At 43.2% G+C, this 20,636-nt stretch overlaps 1 protein-coding gene across 2 annotated transcripts; it reads left to right on the top strand.

Annotated features, from left to right (window-relative positions):
• The first annotated feature begins 583 nt into the window (after window positions 1–583).
• Window positions 584–20,342, top strand: BORCS7 (BLOC-1 related complex subunit 7). 2 transcript variants are annotated; one of them, XM_077455289.1, is made up of 5 exons: window positions 594–793; window positions 4,897–4,959; window positions 10,745–10,788; window positions 10,881–10,901; window positions 17,685–20,342. In XM_077455289.1, the coding sequence occupies exons 1-5, from the start codon at window positions 632–634 to the stop codon at window positions 17,734–17,736; spliced, it is 342 nt and encodes a 113-aa protein (XP_077311415.1). In that variant the 5' UTR covers window positions 594–631; the 3' UTR covers window positions 17,737–20,342. The 2 variants fall into 2 exon arrangements, with proteins under 2 accessions (XP_077311416.1, XP_077311415.1); XM_077455290.1 differs by lacking the exon at window positions 10,881–10,901 and having other exon boundaries at window positions 584–793.
• The last annotated feature ends 294 nt before the right edge of the window (window positions 20,343–20,636 follow it).

The following is a 20,636-nucleotide window of genomic DNA, read 5'->3' as shown; positions in this document are numbered from 1 at the left end:
CAAAACCAGCAGCTACTTTGAGGGTTAGTGCTACAGGGGTAAATCTTTCCGGAGCTGAGGTGAAACTTTTTTTCCCCCCATGTTGAAGGATTGTGTTTTTTTTGTGTTAATTATGTCCCATTGGATGGATTTCCCTTCACTTCCTGTCTCATAGCCAAAACAGGAAGTGAGAGGAAATCCCTCCAAAAGTGAGGGAGTCCCCGGATGTCACTAGACATAGTGTCCCCTATGGAAGATTTCCTCTCTATTCCTGTTCTGGTGACAACCGAAAAGTATGTGATTTTCTTTCACTGTCAGTGATGATGGTAACCTGGATAAATACAGGGTGAACCTCCCTAACAGGGTCACAGACAGCAATAAAAACCTGACAGGGAATCACATTCCTCTCCACAACTTCAAACTAATTCACATATATTGTAATTTCTCGTCCAATCAGCTCTCTTTTCTCACCCTGTTTAATCTTTCTTTGTTTACCTTTAGTATTTCCTTCCATTCAATCACATGTTCCCCCTCTCCCCCATCATGTGATTTGACAGCGCACCGCTCAGTAGGCGGGACACAAGCCGGACTTTGGCCCCGCCCTCCACTTTCGCTTTGCCAGCCTTCTTGAGCCACGCTGGGAGCCGTACTTATGATGGAGAGGGAAGCTGTGGCGAAAATGGCGGCGTCCGCGGATGGCCAGACCAAGTACGGGCAGTCTGTGAAGGGACTGCTCACCGAGAAGGTCAGCACGTGCGGCGCTGACGTCATCGCCCTCACCAAACAAGTGCTGAAAGGATCGCGGAGCTCTGAGGTGAGGGGGGCGGCTTCCGGCGATGGACCAAGGGGCGGGGCCTGTGGGGAGGAGGCGGGTCTATAAGGTAGCACAGGTGTAGACTGAGAAGAGGGGATGAGCTGATTGGACGTCTGATCCTCCCCTGTACAGCCATTGGTATACACAGGATCTCTATGGACTGATACTGATATATACATATTATATTGTTATTATTATTCAGTCATTGTGTATTCAGAACGTTATTTAATATGAGGGCAGTCATTATACATATTACACACTCACCGGCCACTTTATTAGGTACACCTGTTCAATTACTTGGTTTGCTGATCAGCCAATCACATGGCAGCAACTCAATGCATTCAGGCATCTAGACGTGGGGAAGAAAAGAGATTTAAGTGACTTTGATTTGTTGGTGCCATACGGGCTGGATTTGTTGTTTACAAGTTAAAAACAGTTGTGTGTGTGTTTTTTTTTTTTTTTTTTTATAAAATTACTTCGAACCCCCAAACATTATACATTCTTTTTTCTAACACACTAGAGAATAAAATGGCGGTCGTTGCAAAACTTTCTGTCACACCGTATTTGCGCAGCGGTCTTACAAGTGCACTTTTTTTCAATTAAAAACTAAGACGACAGTAAATTTAGTCCAATTTTGTTTATATTATGAAAGATAATGTTACGCAGAGTAAATTGATACCCAACATGTCACGCTTCAAAATTGCACCAGCTCGTGGAATGGCAGCAAACTTTTACCCTTAAAAGTCTCCATAGGCCATGTTTAAAAAAAAAGTCTACAGGTTGCCTGTTTTGAGTTACAGAGGAGATCTAGAATTATTGCTCTCACTCTACCGATCGTGGCGATACCTCACATGTGTGGTTTGAACACTGTTTTCATATGCCGCCGCTTCTGCACGTTTTGGGACGGGGCGCATTTAAAAAAATATTAATTTTTTTTCCTATTTATTTTTACACTGTTCTTTAAAAAAATAAAAATAAAAAATTGTGTAAATTTTATTCCTATTACAAGGAATGTAAACATCCCTTGTAATAGAAAAAAAAGAATGACAGGTCCTCTTAAATATGAGATCTGGGGGGTCAAAAAGACTTCAGATCTCATATTTACACAAAAATGCAAAAAAAAAAAAAGACCCCTTAAGAGGTACGGGCGGAAGTGACATTTTGTCGTGGCTTCCGCCCTGCAATGGTATGGAGATGGGTGGGGGCCATCTTCCCCTCACTTGTCTCCATGCCACTGACGTGAAAGAATCTGATTGCCTCCGCCGCTGCCGACAGATCCAGTAAGCGGCGGAGGGCACCGGAGCATGGCGGGAGGGGGGGGGGGGCAATCTCCCGCTGCCAATAAAAGGGGTCTTACAGCGAATCCTTTGCAGAGACCACTATTGGTGGAAAGCAAACTGCCGGCCGAAGAAGAGGATACCAGGGTTATGGCAGCTAGCTGCAGCCATAAGGGCCGGTTCACACTATTGCGATGGCGGACATTGCATGTAATGCGCAGCGCACCGCTGTTCACGTTACATGCGATGTCTGTGCGATGTCAGCCATACAGATAGTATGGTTGATATCGCACCGCATTCGGTGCAAACACGCACAGGACCCTTTTTTTCAGTTCGGACCAGAATCGGATCGCATGTGTGTTCACACATATGCAACCCGATTCATGTCCAATCTGTCAGTTCGCAGTGCGATATGCGAGCTGAAATGGGGGTGTCGTTAACATATAATGACACTCCCCAGCAGTTCACATATGGCAGTGTGAACTGCCGTGCGTTCCGGGTGCGATGTAGGAACCCCCAGTTGATTCTCAGGGTTCTCGCATCGCAATAGTGTGAACCGGCAATATTCCTCTTCAAAGTCAGGACGTATGTCGGCGTGTGGCAGTACATAAGTGGTTAAAAAAACTGCTGTTCTACTGGGATTTTCACGCACAGCCATCTCTAGGGTTTACAGAGAATGGTCCCAAAAAAGAGAAAATATTCAGTTGTGTGGATGAAAATGCCTTGCTGATGTCAGGGGATTATGGGCAGACTGGTTTCAGATGATAGAAGGGCAACAGTAACTAAAGTACCCACTCGTTACAACCAAGGTATGCAGAATACCATCTCTGAATGCACAACACATCGAACCTTGAAGTAGATGGGCTACAGCAGCAGAAGACCACACCGGGTGCCACACCTGTCAGCTAAGAACAGGAAACTGAGGCCACAATTCGCACAGGCTCACCAAAATTGGACAATGGAAGACTGGAAAAATGTTGCCTGGTTTGATGAGTCCTGATTTCAGCTGCAACATTCAGATGGTAGGATTAGAATTTGGTGTAAAAAAACGAAAGCATGGATCCATCCTGCCTTGTATCAACAGTTCAGGGTGGTGGTGGTGTAATGGTTTAGGGGATATTTTCTTGGCACACTTTGGGCCTCTTAGTAACAATTGAACATCGTTTAAACACCACGTCCTACCTGAGTATTTTTGCTGACCATGTCCATCCCTTTGTGACTACCTTGTACCCATCTTCTGATGGCTGCGTCCAGCAGGATAATGCACCATGTTACAAAGCTCAGATCATCTCACCACTGGATTCTTAAACATGACAATGAGGTCACTGCACTCCAATGGCCTCCACAGTCACCATATCTCAGTCTAATAGAACACCTTTGGGATGTGGTGGAACGGAAGATTCACATCATGGAAGTGCAGCTGACAAATCTGCAGCAACTGTGTGATGCTATCATGTCACTATGGACCAAAATCTCTGAGGAATGATTCCAACACCTTGGCCACAAATTAAAAATGGGGTTTACATCTGCTTTAACCACTTGCCGACCAGGCCATAGCCAAAAGACGGCTACAGCATGGTCATGTTTTTCTGGGTGAACGTCCTCCCAGAATCTTGCTCTCGTGTGCTCCCACAAACATCATTGACCGCCAGGTCTGGAAGACCTGGCGCATCGCGGTAAAAGGCCGCTGGTAGCGGCTGTTTACCACATGATCGCTCTGTCAAATAACGGAGCGATCACTTGTAAACAAACTGGCGTCATGTCATGACTGGTTCCTCCCTCCCTTCTCTGTACTGATCGGTACAGAGAGAGGGGGAGAGATGGCAGCAGCGCTGTGAACCGGATGTGAAGTGCCCAAAGCGCTGCTCAGTGACAATAATCTGCAGTACTCTGCCCATACTCTGCAATAGTCTGCCAATGCTCTGCAATAAATTTTAACAGAAACATAGAATTTTTTTTCACCAAATTTTCAGTCTTTTTTTGATTTATAGTGCAAAAAATTAAAAACCCAGCGGTGATTAAATACCACCAAAAGAAAGCTCTATTTGTTTGAAAAAAAATGTCATATCTGCACAGTGTTGCATGACTGAGTAATTGTCATTCAAAGTGTGAGAGCACTGAAAGCTGAAAATTGGTCTGGTTAGGAAGGGGGTTTAAGTACCCCCATCAGGCCATGTTTTGAAAATTTCCCTTAGACCCCTTTCACACTGAGGTGCTTTGCTAAAAAAAATAGCGCCTGCAAAGCGCCCTGAAAGAGCCGCTCCTGTGTCTCCAATGTGAAAGCCCAGAGTTGTGTGTTGGCAGGACGTTAAAGTCCCTGCTAGCAGTATCTTTAGAGCGGTGAAGGGGCGGTTTATGTACACCACTCCTCCTCCGCTCCTAACCATTGAAATCAATGGGTAGCGCGACTATACCGCTGGCAATGCGCCGCTGCAGCAGCGCTTTGTGGGTGGTTTTAATCCTTTCTCGGCTGCTAGCGGGAGGTAAAAGCGCCCCACTAGTGGCCGAATAGCACCGCAAAATTGCGCTGCTAAAAATAGCGGTGCTTTACCACCGACACACTCACCGCCCCAGTGTGAAAGGGGCCTTAAATAAAATATGTATCATGGATACTAAGCCTTTGACATTGATTAAAAGCACATGTGAAAGAAATCCTGAAAACGTGACTGTGTGTGTGTGTGTGTGTGTGTGTGTGTGTGTGTGTGTATATACTTGAAAATCAAGGTTGCTTTGAACCCCAAGATATGTCTTTAGTGTCCAGGTATACTGTAGTTTCGTAAGCCTATGGGGAAAAAAAAAATACCCATTTTCTTTTTTTTTTTTCAGCTTCTTGGCCATGCTGCCAGAAATATGGTGATGCAAGAAGATGCTATTTTACATTCAGAAGATGTGAGTAATTACAATTACATGACATACTTTTCCCTTTTTTAGATTGTAAGCTTGCAGGGGCAGGGCTCTCCTGACCCTCTTGTATTGTAACTGTACTGTCTCCCTTTATATTGTAAAGTGCTGCACAAACTGTTGGCGCTATATAAATCCTGTATAATAACACACTAAGGGGAAGTGTACTAAAAACAGTTGCTGCACAACTACAATTCAGACACCCTTTTATATTGAGGATTATCAGTCCTTAGATTTGATGTCTGCATTAGTATATTTTAAAGGATAAGTTCACCTTTGGTAACATGTTACATGTTCCACCCTTTTTTAGTGCAGAACATGTAACATGTTCCCACTTCTGCAGCCATCCCCATTGTGACAGTAGACCGGGATCTTCTGCCCGCACTCGCTGTCTGTGTTGCCAATGTTTGTACCTCACTTAAATGATTAATGATACATAAAATAAGTGTTTAAAACATTTTGTCTATATAAGAATCAACCAATGCGATTTCAGCTATTTCAGATAGAATTTAAAAAGAATGATAACCATGCAAAAAGAAGAATAATCAAATTTAATTATACAGAAAAGAAACGTTTGAATAATAAGAGATTGCCAAATATAACATAGTGATGTTACAAATACAATGCTGCTAGTCTACAAAGATAATTAATGCAAAAATTATATATGGTTACAATGGACATACAAATGCTATCAATGTATTAAGGCAAATCCTAGGTTAGAAAAAGTTAGAGAAAAGAGAAATAAGATGATACGAATACGTTGCACAGACAGCCCTTATGTGACCATGCATTGTCTTCCATGGGGCTAAGAGAGAGGACCAGGGGTGTGTATTCTGATATATACACACTTGTAAACACCCCCCCCCCCACCTCAGCCCCCCTCCATATGCTAAAACTGCTACATTGAGCCAAAGGGGATCAAGTTCTTCCTGTTCCCTTCCCATTGAAGTGATATTATTATACTACCAAATGGTCAGAGAAGAGGCTTTTGTCAGATAGCTACTCCAGATAAAATTCCACAGCTGGGTATGGTGTCTCTGTTGATTCTGAACATGTTCTGAAACTACAGAGTCCTTGAAAGATCACTGTAAGTCACATTAGTAATGAAGTCTATCATTTTCCACATCAGTTCCCCCTGAAGTTCATTCTTGAACTTATGCCCTCCCTCAATGATTTTGTATCTACCCACAACAGCCCAGAAGCACCGACCCTCCCCACGACCACTGTGACCTCCTCTCTTTTCTCTTGTATTCACCGACCCACACCGACTTTGGTTAAATAAAGTAACTACGATCCCGGTAGAGGGGACTCCTGCATTTAAGGATCCCACAGACAGGAAGGCCGAGGCAGTGGCTCGTTCCTTGTTTACGGTTGTGGGGTCAGCCGTGCGACCTGTACTGGCACCCGCACGTCTGTCACAGACACTGAGTGGGCAAAACTGTTGCACCGCGAATTTGGAGAGCAACAGGCTTCTCCTGTCTGCGTGGAACTAGCAGACCAACTAGTGCAGGGCCTTAAGTACGTTTCCCCTGGATACTCTCCCTCTGTTATCCAGGGCTTCAGTGTCAGCAGTGGTGCTGAGGCGCCTGATTTGGTTAAAATGCTGGTCTGCTGACCAGGCATCTAAGAAAGCCCTGATGGATCTTCCCTTCCTTGGCGACCGGCTTTTCGGAGCCTCGTTGGATGACATTATTAAAAATGCCACTGGTGGTAAGAGTACCCTACTCCCACAGGCCAGGAAGGCTAAGGAGCCACGCTGTAGGCAAGGGCCCTTTTTTTCTGCTCGTCTTTCCGGAGCTTCGGCTAAATGTCCCCAGTCTGACAAGATGACCACGGAAGGACAAAAACGTCCCTGGAACCGCAAGCCTAACAAGCCTGCGAACAAAAGTGCTACCACATCAAGGTTTGCCCCCACCCATATCTCGGGTGGGGGTTCGCCTTCGGGAGTTTGCAGCCCAGTGGTCCTCTCAACTATCCGACCAATGGGTCTGCAATCTGATTTCCTCAGGCTACAAGATAGAGTTTCTCTCTTGGCCACCAAACAGATTCTTCCCCTCCAGCATACCTGTATCCCCGGCTCGCCGGGAGGCCCTCTTGGGGGCAGTAAGGGACCTGTTGAGTGGCGGGGTGGTTGTACCGGTTCTGGAATCGGAAAGTTTCCGGGGATTCTACTCAAATCTGTTTGTAGTTCCCAAGAAGGAAGGGGTATGTCCAATCTTGGACCTGAAAGCCCTCAATCACTTTGTGAAAGTGCAGAGGTTCAGAATGGAATCAGTTTGCTCAGTAGTCACTGCACTCCATCAAGGGGACTTCCTGGCTTCCTTAGACATCCAGGATGCGTACCTGCACATACCCATATGCCCTCGGCATCAAAAGATTTTGCGATTTGCAGTTGGGGAAGCCCACTACCAGTTTGTGGCTCTTCCTTTTTGGTCTGGCATCAGCCCCCCGAGTCTTTACCAAGGTATTGGCTCCAGTTTTGGTGTTGCTGCGGCAACGTGGGATCGCGATCGTGGGATTCCTAGACTATCTCCTCCTGAGGGCATCTTCCGCCTCAGAAGTAGAGGAGGATGTGGCGATCACCATGCAGACCCTGCAAGAATTTGTGTGGCTTTTGACTCTAAAGAAGTCGGTGATTGTACCGACCCAGCGTCTGAAGTACTTGGGCTTGCTGCTGGACTCCAGGGAAGCAAGGGTTTTTCTCCCTTCGGACAAACTGCAGACTCTCAGATCCACGGTAAAACTGCTGATGAACTGCAAGTGGTCATTACTCCGCTTCTGCATGCGAGTCCTGGGACTCATGGTAGCCTCCTTCGAGGCAATACCATATGCCCAGGTCCACACCAGAGTCCTGCAGAAGGAGATTTTGACAAAATGGGACAAATCTCAGTTGTCCCTGGATCCAGGTGACCCAGTCAGTCAGAGATTCACTGATCTGTTGGCTGAGGTCCCAGTGATTCAGTCCGGGAAGTCGTTCCTATCAATCTGCTCGAACTAAGAACGATCAGGCTGTGCCTCTCCACATGGTCTATGAGACTTCAGGGGCATCCAATCAGGATCCAGTCAGACAACACCATGGCTGTGGCATACGTCATTCACCAAGGGGGAACAAAAAGCTCAGCCGCCGCACGGGAGGTCACTCACATACTTCGGTGGGCAGAACGACACCTACCGGCCCTGTCGAATATTTACATCCCGGGAGTGGAGAACTGGCAGGCGGACTATCTGAGTCCCCAGATTCTGGACCCAGGAGAATGGGCGTTGCATCCGGAGGTATTCAGGCTACTGTGCCTGAGGTGGGGCACACCAGACGTGGATCTTCTGGTCTCCCGTGTCAATTGGAAGGTGCCGAGATTCATGTTCAGGACAAGAGATCCGTGGGCAGACACGCTGGTGGCTCTGTGGGATTAGTACCAGCTGATCTTCGCCTTTCCTCCACTGAAACTGTTACCACGTCTGCTCGCAGAGTAGAGGTCGAGGGGATCCCAGTAATACTGATTTCCTCCAGATTGGCCTCAGCATCCTTGGTACGCAGACCTAGTGCGCCTGGTGGCGGATACCCCATGGCGACTGCCGTTGAGAGATGACCTTCTGTCTCAAGATCCGATTCTCCATCCTGGTAAAGCATAATGGGCTACTATACATCGATCTCGAGCTACTATACATACATCTGAGCTGTAAAGTGGCCGCAAGTCATGTGACTGGCCTGAAGACAGCTCAAATTCGGTATTTAGAATGCTTTTTTTGAAAACAACTTGCATAGTGTGCGATACCAGCCTCTAAGGGGCTGGCATAGACTCAAAAAAATGGATTAACAAATACTTTAACGGTGAAAGAATTATGACCAGGCCCCTTCCTCATCTGACCTAAACCCTATTGAGAACTTGTGGGCCCTTCTTAAACAGGAGATCTATGGTGAAGGAAAACGGTACACCTCTCTGTGGTTGCTGCTGCATAAAAAAATTGATCGTCAACAGATCAAGAAACTGACAGACTCCATCAATGGAAGGCTTATGACTGTTATTGAAAAGAAGGGTGGCTAAACTGGTCACTGATATTATTTTTTTTTTATGTTTTTATTTGTAAAGTTATTTTCATATTCTCACTTTAACAGATGAAAATAAACAAGTGAGATGAGAGCATTTTAATTTAGTTCCATAATAATTCTGCACACCAATAGTTGCCCAATAATTCTGCACATAGACATTTTCTTAAGAAAGCCAAAATCTCATTTTTACTTTCTTACATATTCAGATTTAAGGTTTATTAACATTTTGGATTGACCAGGAGCATTGTAGCTGTTCAAAAATGAAATGAATCCTCAAAAATACAACTTTGCTAATAAATGTGCACACAGTGTAGTATCACCACTGGAAGATTTCCACTCTATTACTGTTCTCGTGAAAACCTTAAATTTGGGATTTTCTTTCTTTTCACATTCAGTAATAACAATAAACAACACAAATAGGGCGAATCTCCTAAACGGGGGCAAAGGCAGCAATAAAAACCTAACCCCACTCCACTCTATCCAAAATTAACCCCTGTGGCACCACTGGACTTGGCTTTTTTTCCATGGGGCGGCATACTTGCGTATCTAACTTTGATGCGGTGCGCTCCCAACACAGATACCAGGGTCTCATCAAGAGCCCTGGGCCCCGTACTAACAATCGGGACCCGGAACTCCCAATTCCAGGTCACCTGATCACTCTGGTTATCCTAGTGATCAGTCACTGTGAAGGCTGCCACTTTGTTTTCTCAGTCTGAATGGAGGAGAGAGATGCATCATATATCTCGCGTCATTGCAGAAAGGAAAAAAAAAACAGTGTGAAAAAAAATTATAATAATAAAAAAAAATACCTAGATCAAGATTTGATCAAGGTCAGTGCCAGGGTTAGTGTTTGGGTCAAAGGTCAGGGGCAGAATTTTTTTTTCTTTTTTAAATTGGTAATAGTGTCAGTGTGTTTTACACTAATGTGTTTTTTTTTTTTCATGCTTTTTTGCCTTTTGCAGAAATGCAGGACATTATTTATTTATTTATTTTTAACATTGGTTCCTATGTGTATTGTTTCAATAGACTTCAGCGGAGAAGCTGCAGCAAAGTATGTAGTGCGTTTTTACTGCATTTTTTTTTGCTACGATTTTTGCCGCGATTTGCGGTTTTAAATGTGCCCAACAATACATTTTTCAAAAAAATCAAAACGTAAAAAAAAATCACGGTTGGAAAAAATGCAAAGCAAAAAGCACTGTAGAAACTCGTTGTTCTTTGGTGGAAGGTTATGGTAGTAGCAAGAAATATACAGCTAAATTAAAAAAACTTGTTTTTTTTTTTTTTTTGTTTTTTTTTTACAATTATAGGCAAGTTCTCCTTTTTGATAATAAAAAAAAACAGGGGATATCCATTACCATTTACCACCAAATGAAAGCCCAATTTGTCCAAAAAAAAATGTTTGTACTCATATGATAATGATATGTACTGTTTTACATACGTAAAAGTTGCTAAATTGTGCTTGGGTATTTGTTCTACCCTTAGGTGTGAAGGGGTTAAAAACAAATTGCATTTAGTTATCCTTTGGTGTTTGAGATGAAGTCACATTAGATGTTTGCTCATTTGGAGTGCTCATTAGACTGCAATAAGAGGAAGTTCACATTGATAAATGTAAAGTGATCGATTCTGTAGAAAAACAACTGCTGAATTAAAAGGAAAACTTGGTAGTCACTGTTTATTACCAAAATTGAACTAATCTATATAAATTAACACTTTCGTGATTTACAGAGCCTCAGAAAAATGGCGATTATAACAACACATCTACAGTACCAGTAAGTTCTCATTATTGTGTCCTGGATTCTATATTATTGCTTATGCTAAAGATCCAAAACTTCCACTAACCTGTTTCTGTGCTTTCTTCCAGACAAGAAGCCATACAGAAAAAGTAAGTCTAGATAACAAGCAGTGTCCTGTTTCTAAAGGTTGGAAACGATTGCTGCTTTGCTTAATGACATTCCTGGGATCTGGTGCCACTGCATACAGTTGAGATGCATTTAATAAGAAGGTGAATGTATGTGGTTGTGTAAAGCAATGTTTCTCAGCCTCTTGCGGTGAAGTACCCCTGCAGGTCTAAAAAAATGTCCTAAATACTCCTGTCTCGAAAGTAATTTCTATTTGGGTGTCATAGTTTCTGTGAGTGTGTGTAATGTCAGTATGTGTTGATGGTTTTTGTTCATTTGCAATATCATTGTATGTGTGCATACTGCAATGACAGATACATACACACACACACGTCAGTGCCCATCAAGTAGCTCGATCAGTGCCCATCAAGTAGCTCGATCAGTGCCCATCGGCTCAGACTCTCCAATGCAGCCTCACCAGTGCTCATCAATACAACCTGATCAGTGAAGCTTTACCTCTGCCCATCAGCGCAGCCTCGCCAGTGCCTATCAGCTCAGCCAGTGCCTATCAGCTCAGCCTCACCAGTGCCCATCAATAAGCCTGATCAGTGCAGCTTTATCTGTACCCATCGGTACAACTTTATCAGTGCAGCTTTACCTGTGCCCTTCAATACAACCTGATCTGTGCAGCTTTACATGTGCCCAGCAATACAACCTGATCAGTGCCCATCAGCTTAGCCTCACCGGTGCCCATCAGCGCAGCCTCGCCAGTCACCGGTGCCCACAAGCGCCACCATGTGGAGAGGAGAGCTCCCGCCCGCCAGTTTACACATAGCGAAGATCTTCTGCTGCAGTGTCCACTAAGTTCCAAATAATGAAATCTTCAGAAATTGTGCAAAACAAGTGCTAATAATTACCAAACTTAGGTACGTGAAACAAAGTGCATATGTTCCGAGTGTAAACAGATAATAAGTTAATAGAGAAAAATATCAAATCATACATGTACATAAAAATTTATAAATTAATAGATCAAAATAAAAGCCTATGTCAAAGTGTCCATAAAAATGCTTCCTTTGGCAAAGGTGTATATATAGTGTAATACATAGTGGTTCTGTAAACCCAATAGTAAAGTGCTGGTGCTGGTAAGCAAAATTCTGTAAGGTGCTGCTAGTGGTAGGTGACTTGTGAGATCCTTCGTGCTGATTAGATATATGGGTGTCCCCTTACCTTACTGCTGTAAGGTAACAGCATGTAAATATGTGTCTTTTGGGTCCTTGGTGACCATCCTAGCGTGGTAGCCCAGGCTCTTGTTAGTATAGATATCTTGCCTTTAGAGTTGAGAAACACTTGTGTAAAGCACCCACATGTGCATTGACATTTACTCCGAATGCATATTATCTGTATTTGGGTGATAGATAAGTGCACATGTGGGCGCTGTACATAACTCCCTGTATCCTATTGCATACAGCTGCATCTTCTAATGCATCTCAATGGGCAGTGGCAGTGGATCTCAGCAGTGTCATTATACTGGCTCTGGGCTCTGTACAGCTGTGTGCAAGCCTTAGCCCCTGTACACACGGTCGGACATTCTGACAACCAAATCCATGTTGGATTTTATCCGACGGATTTTGTCCGACGGATTTTGTCCGAAACTGTTGCATACACACGGTCAGACAAAGTTGTTGGAAAATCCGATTGTACATAACGGGATGACGTTATTTCGTTACGACGGGACTACGTTCAGGCTAGTAGCCAATAGCTTTGGTCTAGGAATTTGATCTGAGCATGCGTGGCACTTTGCCTGTCGGAGTAGGCTACACATGATCGGAGTATGTCCGATCGGAGCATTTTGCCGGAAAATTTTACGGACAAGTTGGAAAACTTGGTCCGTCGGATACTCCAGCGGAAACAGTCCGATGGAGACCACACACAGTCTGATTATCCGACAAAACGGTCCGATAGGACACATTCCGTCTGAATCTCCGACCGTGTGTACAAGGGCTTAGAGTGGAGTAAATTGGTGAAAAAAAAAACAGGTGGAAAGTGTTTATAAATTGTTTTAAAGCTATCTACAACAGACTGTTATGCCGGCCATACACGGTTCGAATTTCAAAAATCGTATCTAAGAATTTTCGTATGAATTTCGCACCATTAGTGGGCTGCAGCAACAGCCGATTTTCGTGCGGAAATAAAATTTGAGGAATCAGACATGGAAATTTTTTGAAAAACGAACGATTTTCTAATCAATGATGGGAGAATCATGCGAGAAATGTAATAAGAAAAGAACATTTACGGAGATAAAAAAAAATTTACGGAGAGAAAAGAAGATTCCCGGTCAAGAAAATTATTTTCTGTAGCAACATGAGGTGAAATTGAAGGCTTGGCCGGCCGAATTTCGAAAATCAATGGTGGCATCATCGGATCACAAAAAAAACGAATTTTCTGATTTTGAAAACAAAATTCGTTCGAAATTCGACCGTGTATGGCCTGCATTAATCTCATGTCTCCTATAATTGGTGCTCAATAATTTATTCCAGGCTTGGAGGATATAAGATTCAATGAATTTCTTTTGACCAACCAATTCCATGTTCAACATTTTTTTGACTGGAGGCTTCTTACTTATTGCCTTGATTTCTACGGGCTCGTGCCCAGTAGTGATTGATTGTTCGGTATCCTTTGGCTTCTTGGGTGGGCACCAGCCCCTTCACCAATTCCTTGATTTTCCTCTTCCCTTTTTTTTTTTTTTTTTGCACTCATTCTTCCTTGATCACCATCTATTTCCTATTTTAGGTTTTATAGAAAAGAAAGAGAAATCACGCTCTTATGGCTTAAGCTTGCATGGGTCGGTCCCCTGTTTGACACACTAGTATTAGATGTTCTTGCATTGTTTGTTCTAGGGGCCTTGTTCAGAACTAACATTTTCCATGTAATTGAATTCCCAATGGTAACAGAATTAAACAGGAGGACACGGATCCAAACGTAAATTTACATATTTCATTGTTTATTACTGTTAAATGCTTTATGAAGGTTTCTGATCCACAATGTTTGGCGCACTATTTTTGGTTGTACTGTACTACATGCTTTGCTGAACAGCGAAATAAAGAATTATAAACGGAAAAAAAACCCCACACAGCATGTGTTTACATTGTGGCAGGGGTCCGCAACCTGTGGCCTGCAGGTTGCACCCAGCCCGCCACCGCTAAATGTCCAGCTCATCAGTGCACATGATGAATTCACGTGCACCCGGCCCACGGACATTTTAACCCCTTCATGCCTCGGCTTGTACCGTACAGCCTGCAGCTGTACGCATTACCCCGGTACCGTTTTTAAAAATCTGTGGTTGGCTTTCTTGGGATAACAATCGATGTGGCTAAGAAACCACTTGGCTGTTATACCAAGCAGTGAGAGGGAACATTCCGCCGCTTTACGTGGCTCGTCTGGGCTCTCTCGGCCGGAGACCCGAACTAAGCTGTAATTGCCTTCAATCGGGTCTCTGATCCAGTAACCCAGAAGCAATGTCATGATATCACTTCTGGTTTACACAAGACTTGAAGGTGCCAAATTTAAAAAAAATTACAGTATTCAAAACAGCCAAACTTGGCGTTTTTGAATGCTTTTAAGTGCAAAGGAGGGATTTGGGCTCTTTAATGGGACTGCGATATTGCACATATTGGACACTTGAAACGTTTTTGGGACCATTGACAATTATACAATGATATACAAATGCACTGATTACTGTATAAATGTCACTGGCAGGGAAGGGGTTAACACTAGAGAGCAATCATGGGGTTAACTTCGTTCTAACTGTAGGGGGGATGGGACTGTCTAGGAGGAGAGAGAGATCGTATTCATACATAGTCACAAGCGATCGCTGGAGCACCAGCGGTCATTGCGCCGGCCGGGCCTCGTATCGGCTCAGGGCACATGCTGCGGGTGCACACGCCGTTAGTGGCCAAAAGGCGAAGCAATGTAAGGTAACGTCATTTTGCCTGGCTGTGCCACTCTGCCGGAGTAAGACTGGTCAGCAAGGGGTTAAGTAATATGAGTTCCGTGAATGGCAGAGAGAGCGGTGCAGACAAGCTGCACAATTTTTCTGTATAGCCAAGGCTGCTGTTAACGCTTACAGTGGCGGAAGGCAGCTACTGAGGATAGCATTGGTTGGCTTTGAGAATAGGAAGATTTGTAGGGGAAGGAGACCTTTTTCAGGTAATGGGATACACACCATTACTCATAACTGATATATATATATATATATATATATATATATATATATATATATATATATATATATATATATATATATATATATATATATATATATATATATATGGTGCTGTATCCTGAAAAAAAAACATGTATATTGTGAGTTAGGGATATTAGGTTGTAAGGTCCTTGAGGGTAGGGACTGATGTGAATGTACAATGTATATGTAAACGCTGTGTAAATTGACGGCTCTATAAAAGTACCTGAAAGAAATAAATGTATACTAAACTTCAGCTTTAAATCCTATTTAATATGAAAAAAAAGTCTGAATTTGGACCTTCCTGAATGTTTCCACAGCTTTCAAAAACTCTTTATATTATTCAGTTTTTCTTTTTCACAGCTCAGAATAAGCCCTCATTCACATTGAAGCGATTTGACAGGTTAAATTGCATGACAAGTCGCAGACTATTCCTGGCAATGTGTGGCGCGAAACCGATTTGCAAAAGTAGTTCCTGCACTACTTTTGCCAATTTCGGGTGCGACTTCAATAGACATCTGTGCATGAAGCCGTACAGATGTCTAACAAGTCAAACCTGAAAATGTGGCTTTGAAATCGTACAATTTCAGATGTGAACAGGGGTTATAAAGACCTGCTCACCTAGTCATGTTGGAATATAATTAGAAATTGGCCATCAAACCTTTTTATGTCTTGAATATCAGCGCTCTAGGTCCATAAAATGACCAGTAATAGTAGTGACAGCACTATCTTTTGACAGTTACTATCTGTAACTTTGCCCATTCAGGACAACATGATAGGTTCTCATGATGGGGTACCTCCCAAGGCACACATACTCGCTTTCCTACACTCCCTCACCAGGTCAGGTTTTGTGGTTAGCTACTCAGATGAACTGCATCTTAGGGGTGAGGGATAATGCTCCCCCATACCCACAAATACTTTGCGCTTACACAGACAAGCAGTGCATAGACCTGAATTTCTCAGTGAGAATGAGAAAAGAAAAAATGGTTTTAATATTACAGTTCAATGAGCTAACTACAAAACTATTGATTTTAAATTTTTGTTTTGCTTAGATTAGCAGCTTTATCGGTATATAATCCGTAAGGTGCCAGGAGTAAGATCAGAGTGTCCGTACCATATACTGTATTTATTGGCGTATAACACGCACCCCAAGTTTAGGAGGGAATTTAAAAGAAAAAAACTTTTAGGAGGGAAGTTTTAGGAAAAAAAACTTACATTTAAATGCCCATCAATGCAGCATTGTCAGTTATTTGCAGCCTTGTCAGTGTCTTCGCCGGTTAAAAATGGCACAGCCGAGATACAGAGCAAATGTCCTGTGTATCTCGGCAGCACTCGATAGTTCTCGGCGGCTTTCGGGTATCTTGGGCCGTACTCGGCTGTTCTCGGCTATTTTCAGACGTTCTCTGCAGCTTTCAGCTATTTTCGGCCGTTCTCGGCTATTTTCAGCCACACTCGGTTGTCTTCGGCAGCTTTCGGCTTTCCGAAAGCTGCCGAAAATAACCGGAGGCTGCAGAGAACAGCAGAAAGGGTTAGAAACAGCGGGGGATCGGTGTATAACATGCACCCCCAATTTCCCCCTGTTTTTAGGGGGGAAAAAAGTGCATGTTATACTCCGATAAATACGGTAACTCCCATTTGCATCATTCGATGCCCAGTGGCTAAAGTGAAAAGACTCCGGACCTGGAAAAGAACCTTGCATGGTCCTCACATCGCTGGAAGCGGGCATGCTAAAAGGTAGGTCTGCCACTGCTATAGTGTGTAAGTATGCTGTAGCAAGAGCTGCATGGGCCACATGTAGGTTTGCTCTGAAGTTGAGAGGAATTCCTAACCTTCATTACTGACATCCTCATGTTTTTGGTTTTACAGGTTTCTTCCCTCTGTATCACACATGGTCCCTGCACCCTTGTGGGCGGGGGGGGGGGGGTGTGCACCATTAGTTAACCCTTTCCCAACCCTCCCCTGTATCCAGGCAGACTGCTAGGGCAGGGTGGGGTGCTCCTAACCTTCCAGGTGATCATCACAGCAAATAAAGATGAATGTGGTGGTGAATGATGGTCCATTAGTCACCATTGTAGTTTCTTGAGGAACTGCAATCTGCTTACATAATTTGTAATAAAAACATATTTGCCATTCTGAAGCTTCCTTCCAACTACTTTGCATATTATGTTATATATACTGTGATTCTGTACTTGCCAAATATGCTACAGAAATCTCCCTCCACTGAGCTGCAACAATTTTAACTGTGGGCAGCTGAAGCTGCTGTCTGTTCACTTCCTGGATTTACGCAGACACAGAGGCACATCTCCAGCCCTCATTTGCCCTCTTATGACTCCCCCCCCCTCCTTTGGCAAACTCTCACAAGTGTGAGAGGGGGAGCTGTGCATGATGTCATAAGCCTAAGCTTTTTACCAGACAAGAAAGAGGAAGTGGGCTGTATAAGGTATTTACTGGCAGAAGAAAAAAATACTAAGTTAAAACAACAAGGGCAGAAGATTTAATTTAATAGATGGAAAGTTGAGAAAAAATTACTGTTAAAATAAATAAATGCAGCATAACTTGTTTGTCTTATCCTCTGCTTCATCCATAGTGTTGAACAATCATCAAACCTCCAGGACCAGTTGAAGCATCTGTTGAAGTGAGAAGAATCCAAGGACACTTGGGACATTAAGTATTTCTGCCTACCATGGCTCTAGAGCTGCTTGTATGTTGCTATTTACCTGACAGCTCCTGGGTGTGGCCCTTCATGTCGACGGATTGTTAATACTTGAACATAGCTTAATATGTTTAATTTTTGTATTTTTCTATTCTGTGTAATACTATTTATGATGGCTCTTTAAAGATTGCATTGGTGTTAATGTTCATCTAAGACAGGAGCCAGGTATGTCCCAGATACGGTATATTCTTATGTGGCATTTAGATAATGTATTAAAACTGTGGCATGTCCTATTATAATAAATTGTTCTGTAGTTAAGCATATAATAACATTGCGCATCTTCTGCTCCAAATCTTCTGCCATGGGATTTCCTTACCTTGAATGTTCTCATTATGCAGACAATTGTGACTTTCAAGTCATAGCTCTGATACCCCTAACACAGAACACGCACTTTATTATCCTAGTGAGGTGTGCATGTTATAGAGCAGGACCCTGACTTGTAAACAAAAATCAAGTCTTTTCATATGGAGCAATCCTGCAATCAGGAACATCCATGGCCCATAGGAGAAGAATATAGGGGAATAAAAGGAATGTTAACTTGTTAGGATTAACATCAAGAGGAACATCATCTCTAGAAATGACTGATGTAAGGCTGCCGGCTTCCAAAAAGTCACATGCAGCAGGTCTGAAAATGACTTGCTCCCAGACATACTCCTGAGATGGGGAAAAGATGATCCACAGTCATTTCTATTCTATTCTCATGCAGCTACGTGAAAAATAACCTTTTTTCGGTTAAAGTCATTGTAAACCCTTACAACACATTTTGACCTACAGGTAAGCCTAGATTAAGGCTTACCTGTAGGTCCAAGAAATATCTCCTAAACCTATACGGTTTAGGAGATATTTGCCCGAAGACAGCGGCGCGCAGGCGCACTGAGAACGGCATCGTCCATGACGAAGATGCCGCGTGTGTCGGCTCCCGTGCGCATGCGCGGCAGTGACGTCATCGCAGCTTCGCCGAATGACAGCGGCGGAGCTGCGAGACCCCACCAAGAAGATGGATGCGCCGGACTACAGGGGACAGCGGTGACTTCGCTGGCTCCTGTGTCAGGTAAGTGACACATAATGGACTACTATGCGATGCATAGTAGTCCATTATGCTTTGCCTTTGCGGGGCATGAAAGAGGAAGTAAACCCATCAGGGTTTACTTCCTCTTTAAGAGATATCGCATTACCTGCCTGAATTTGCTCTTATAAAAAAAACCTGAAACATAAAATACATACAATACATAAAATACAGAGGCTGCCATTACTAGTAAGCTCCTTCTGAAAATTCTTAATTGCCTGGCTTTCATGCCTGATCCTTTTGATTTCGTTATTCGGAGTCATGAACCTGGACCATGCATGCAGCTAATAGTCAGAGCAAAGTCGCAACTCCTTAGGCCTGTTTCACACTGACAGACTGATCAGATCCGCCTGTCAGTTGATACAGTCAGACCCTGATTGGACCATCCATTGCTGTCTATGGGGTGGCGGATGTTAACAGACAAGTGTCCAGTGTCCGCTGACACCCACCAAAATCCGATCTGATCCATTCCCCATCCATCTGGCGGATTGGATCAGGTGACAGTTGGACGGAAACGGACAGGCAGTCTGTTTCTATTCGACAGCCCATAGAGAACAGTGGGCCAGATCCGCTCTGCAACAGCGGAGTGGCCATGGACCTGTCATCCTCTTGCTCAGTGGGGATCAGCGGAGGGATCCCCTGCTAAGCGGGAGGATCCGCTGGCGGACTCCACCAGTGTGAAAAGGGGCCTTATTCATATATTTCTCTCTTCTTAGTGCTACATTAGCATAATAGCCAGGCAACTAGAATTTTAAGTAGCAAAGTCTTGAATAAGTGGCGCAGATGTGAAGCTGTTATCAACCAGTCAAGGTTTAATATATTTGTGTGTGAGGTGTGACCGGCTCAAAAACCAAAAGATATATTTATATGTAAATTAATATCTGCACTCACATTATACAGTGCCTTTAGACCGACACAAGTCTATCAAGCGTTCCGAGCGGGGTCTTTGCTCGCCGTTCCATCTCCAGGAACCCGGCATGTGGTGCAAGCCTCGGTTTCGTATGGGTTAGGGACAGGTTATGACATTGCCACTGCTTACTAGCTTCTACGCATTTTGCATCACTCATGCGTCATCAGGAAGCTCATCAGGAAGGTTTAGTATATTATCAGTCAAGGGTTCATGGTTATATTTATATCCTAAACCCTTTTCTCCAAGTTATATCTCAAATTTTTTTGTATTGGTGTAGGTAAATTAAAATGCTGAAATAATAATTTTTTTATATAGCTTTACCCAGTCACATGCCCTGCTCAAGTGACCAATTTCATAATATTAATCTTACTAGAATTGTTTGTTTTTATTTATGTACATGTATCTTGTTTATCCTCAGGTACTTTAATGTGTAAGAATGGGAGCATCTCTTTCACAGATGTATACTAAATACATTAAAATAGCATGCTTTACACGTCAACACAAGTTTTGTGATCTTGTTATATACCATTAAAAGGAATGTATAGTCCTCAAAATATTTTTACATGCATGTGTACATCAGTTTGATATTCATAATCTTATCAATAAGTGTTAATAGTTTAAAAACATCTTTATGTGTGATATATATACGGTATCTCACAAACGTGAGTACACCCTCACATTTTTGTAAATATTTTATTATATTTTTTCATGTAACAATACTGAAAAAAAGAAACTTTGCTACAATGTAAAGTAGTGAGTGTACAGCTTGTAAAGGTTTAATTTTTAAAAACCTATCATACTTACCTCCACTGTGCAGTTCGTTTTGCACAGAGTGGCCCCATAGGTTGCA

Source organism: Lithobates pipiens, unplaced genomic scaffold (genome assembly GCF_037356315.1).
Source record: "Lithobates pipiens isolate NorthernLeopardFrog02 unplaced genomic scaffold, aLitPip1_a1.2 Scaffold_25, whole genome shotgun sequence".
NCBI lineage: Eukaryota > Metazoa > Chordata > Amphibia > Anura > Ranidae > Lithobates > Lithobates pipiens.
This window is presented reverse-complemented; position numbering and strand designations above follow the sequence as displayed.

Bases quoted from the DNA above. Each gene is read 5' to 3' on its own strand.
- BORCS7 (XM_077455289.1), top strand. From the start codon at position 632: ATGATGGAGAGGGAAGCTGTGGCGAAAATGGCGGCGTCCGCGGATGGC. The intron at 794-4,896 runs GTGAGGGGGGCG...TTTTTTTTTCAG, and splicing joins AAGGATCGCGGAGCTCTGAG to CTTCTTGGCCATGCTGCCAG. The intron at 10,789-10,880 runs GTAAGTTCTCAT...GCTTTCTTCCAG, and splicing joins ACAACACATCTACAGTACCA to ACAAGAAGCCATACAGAAAA.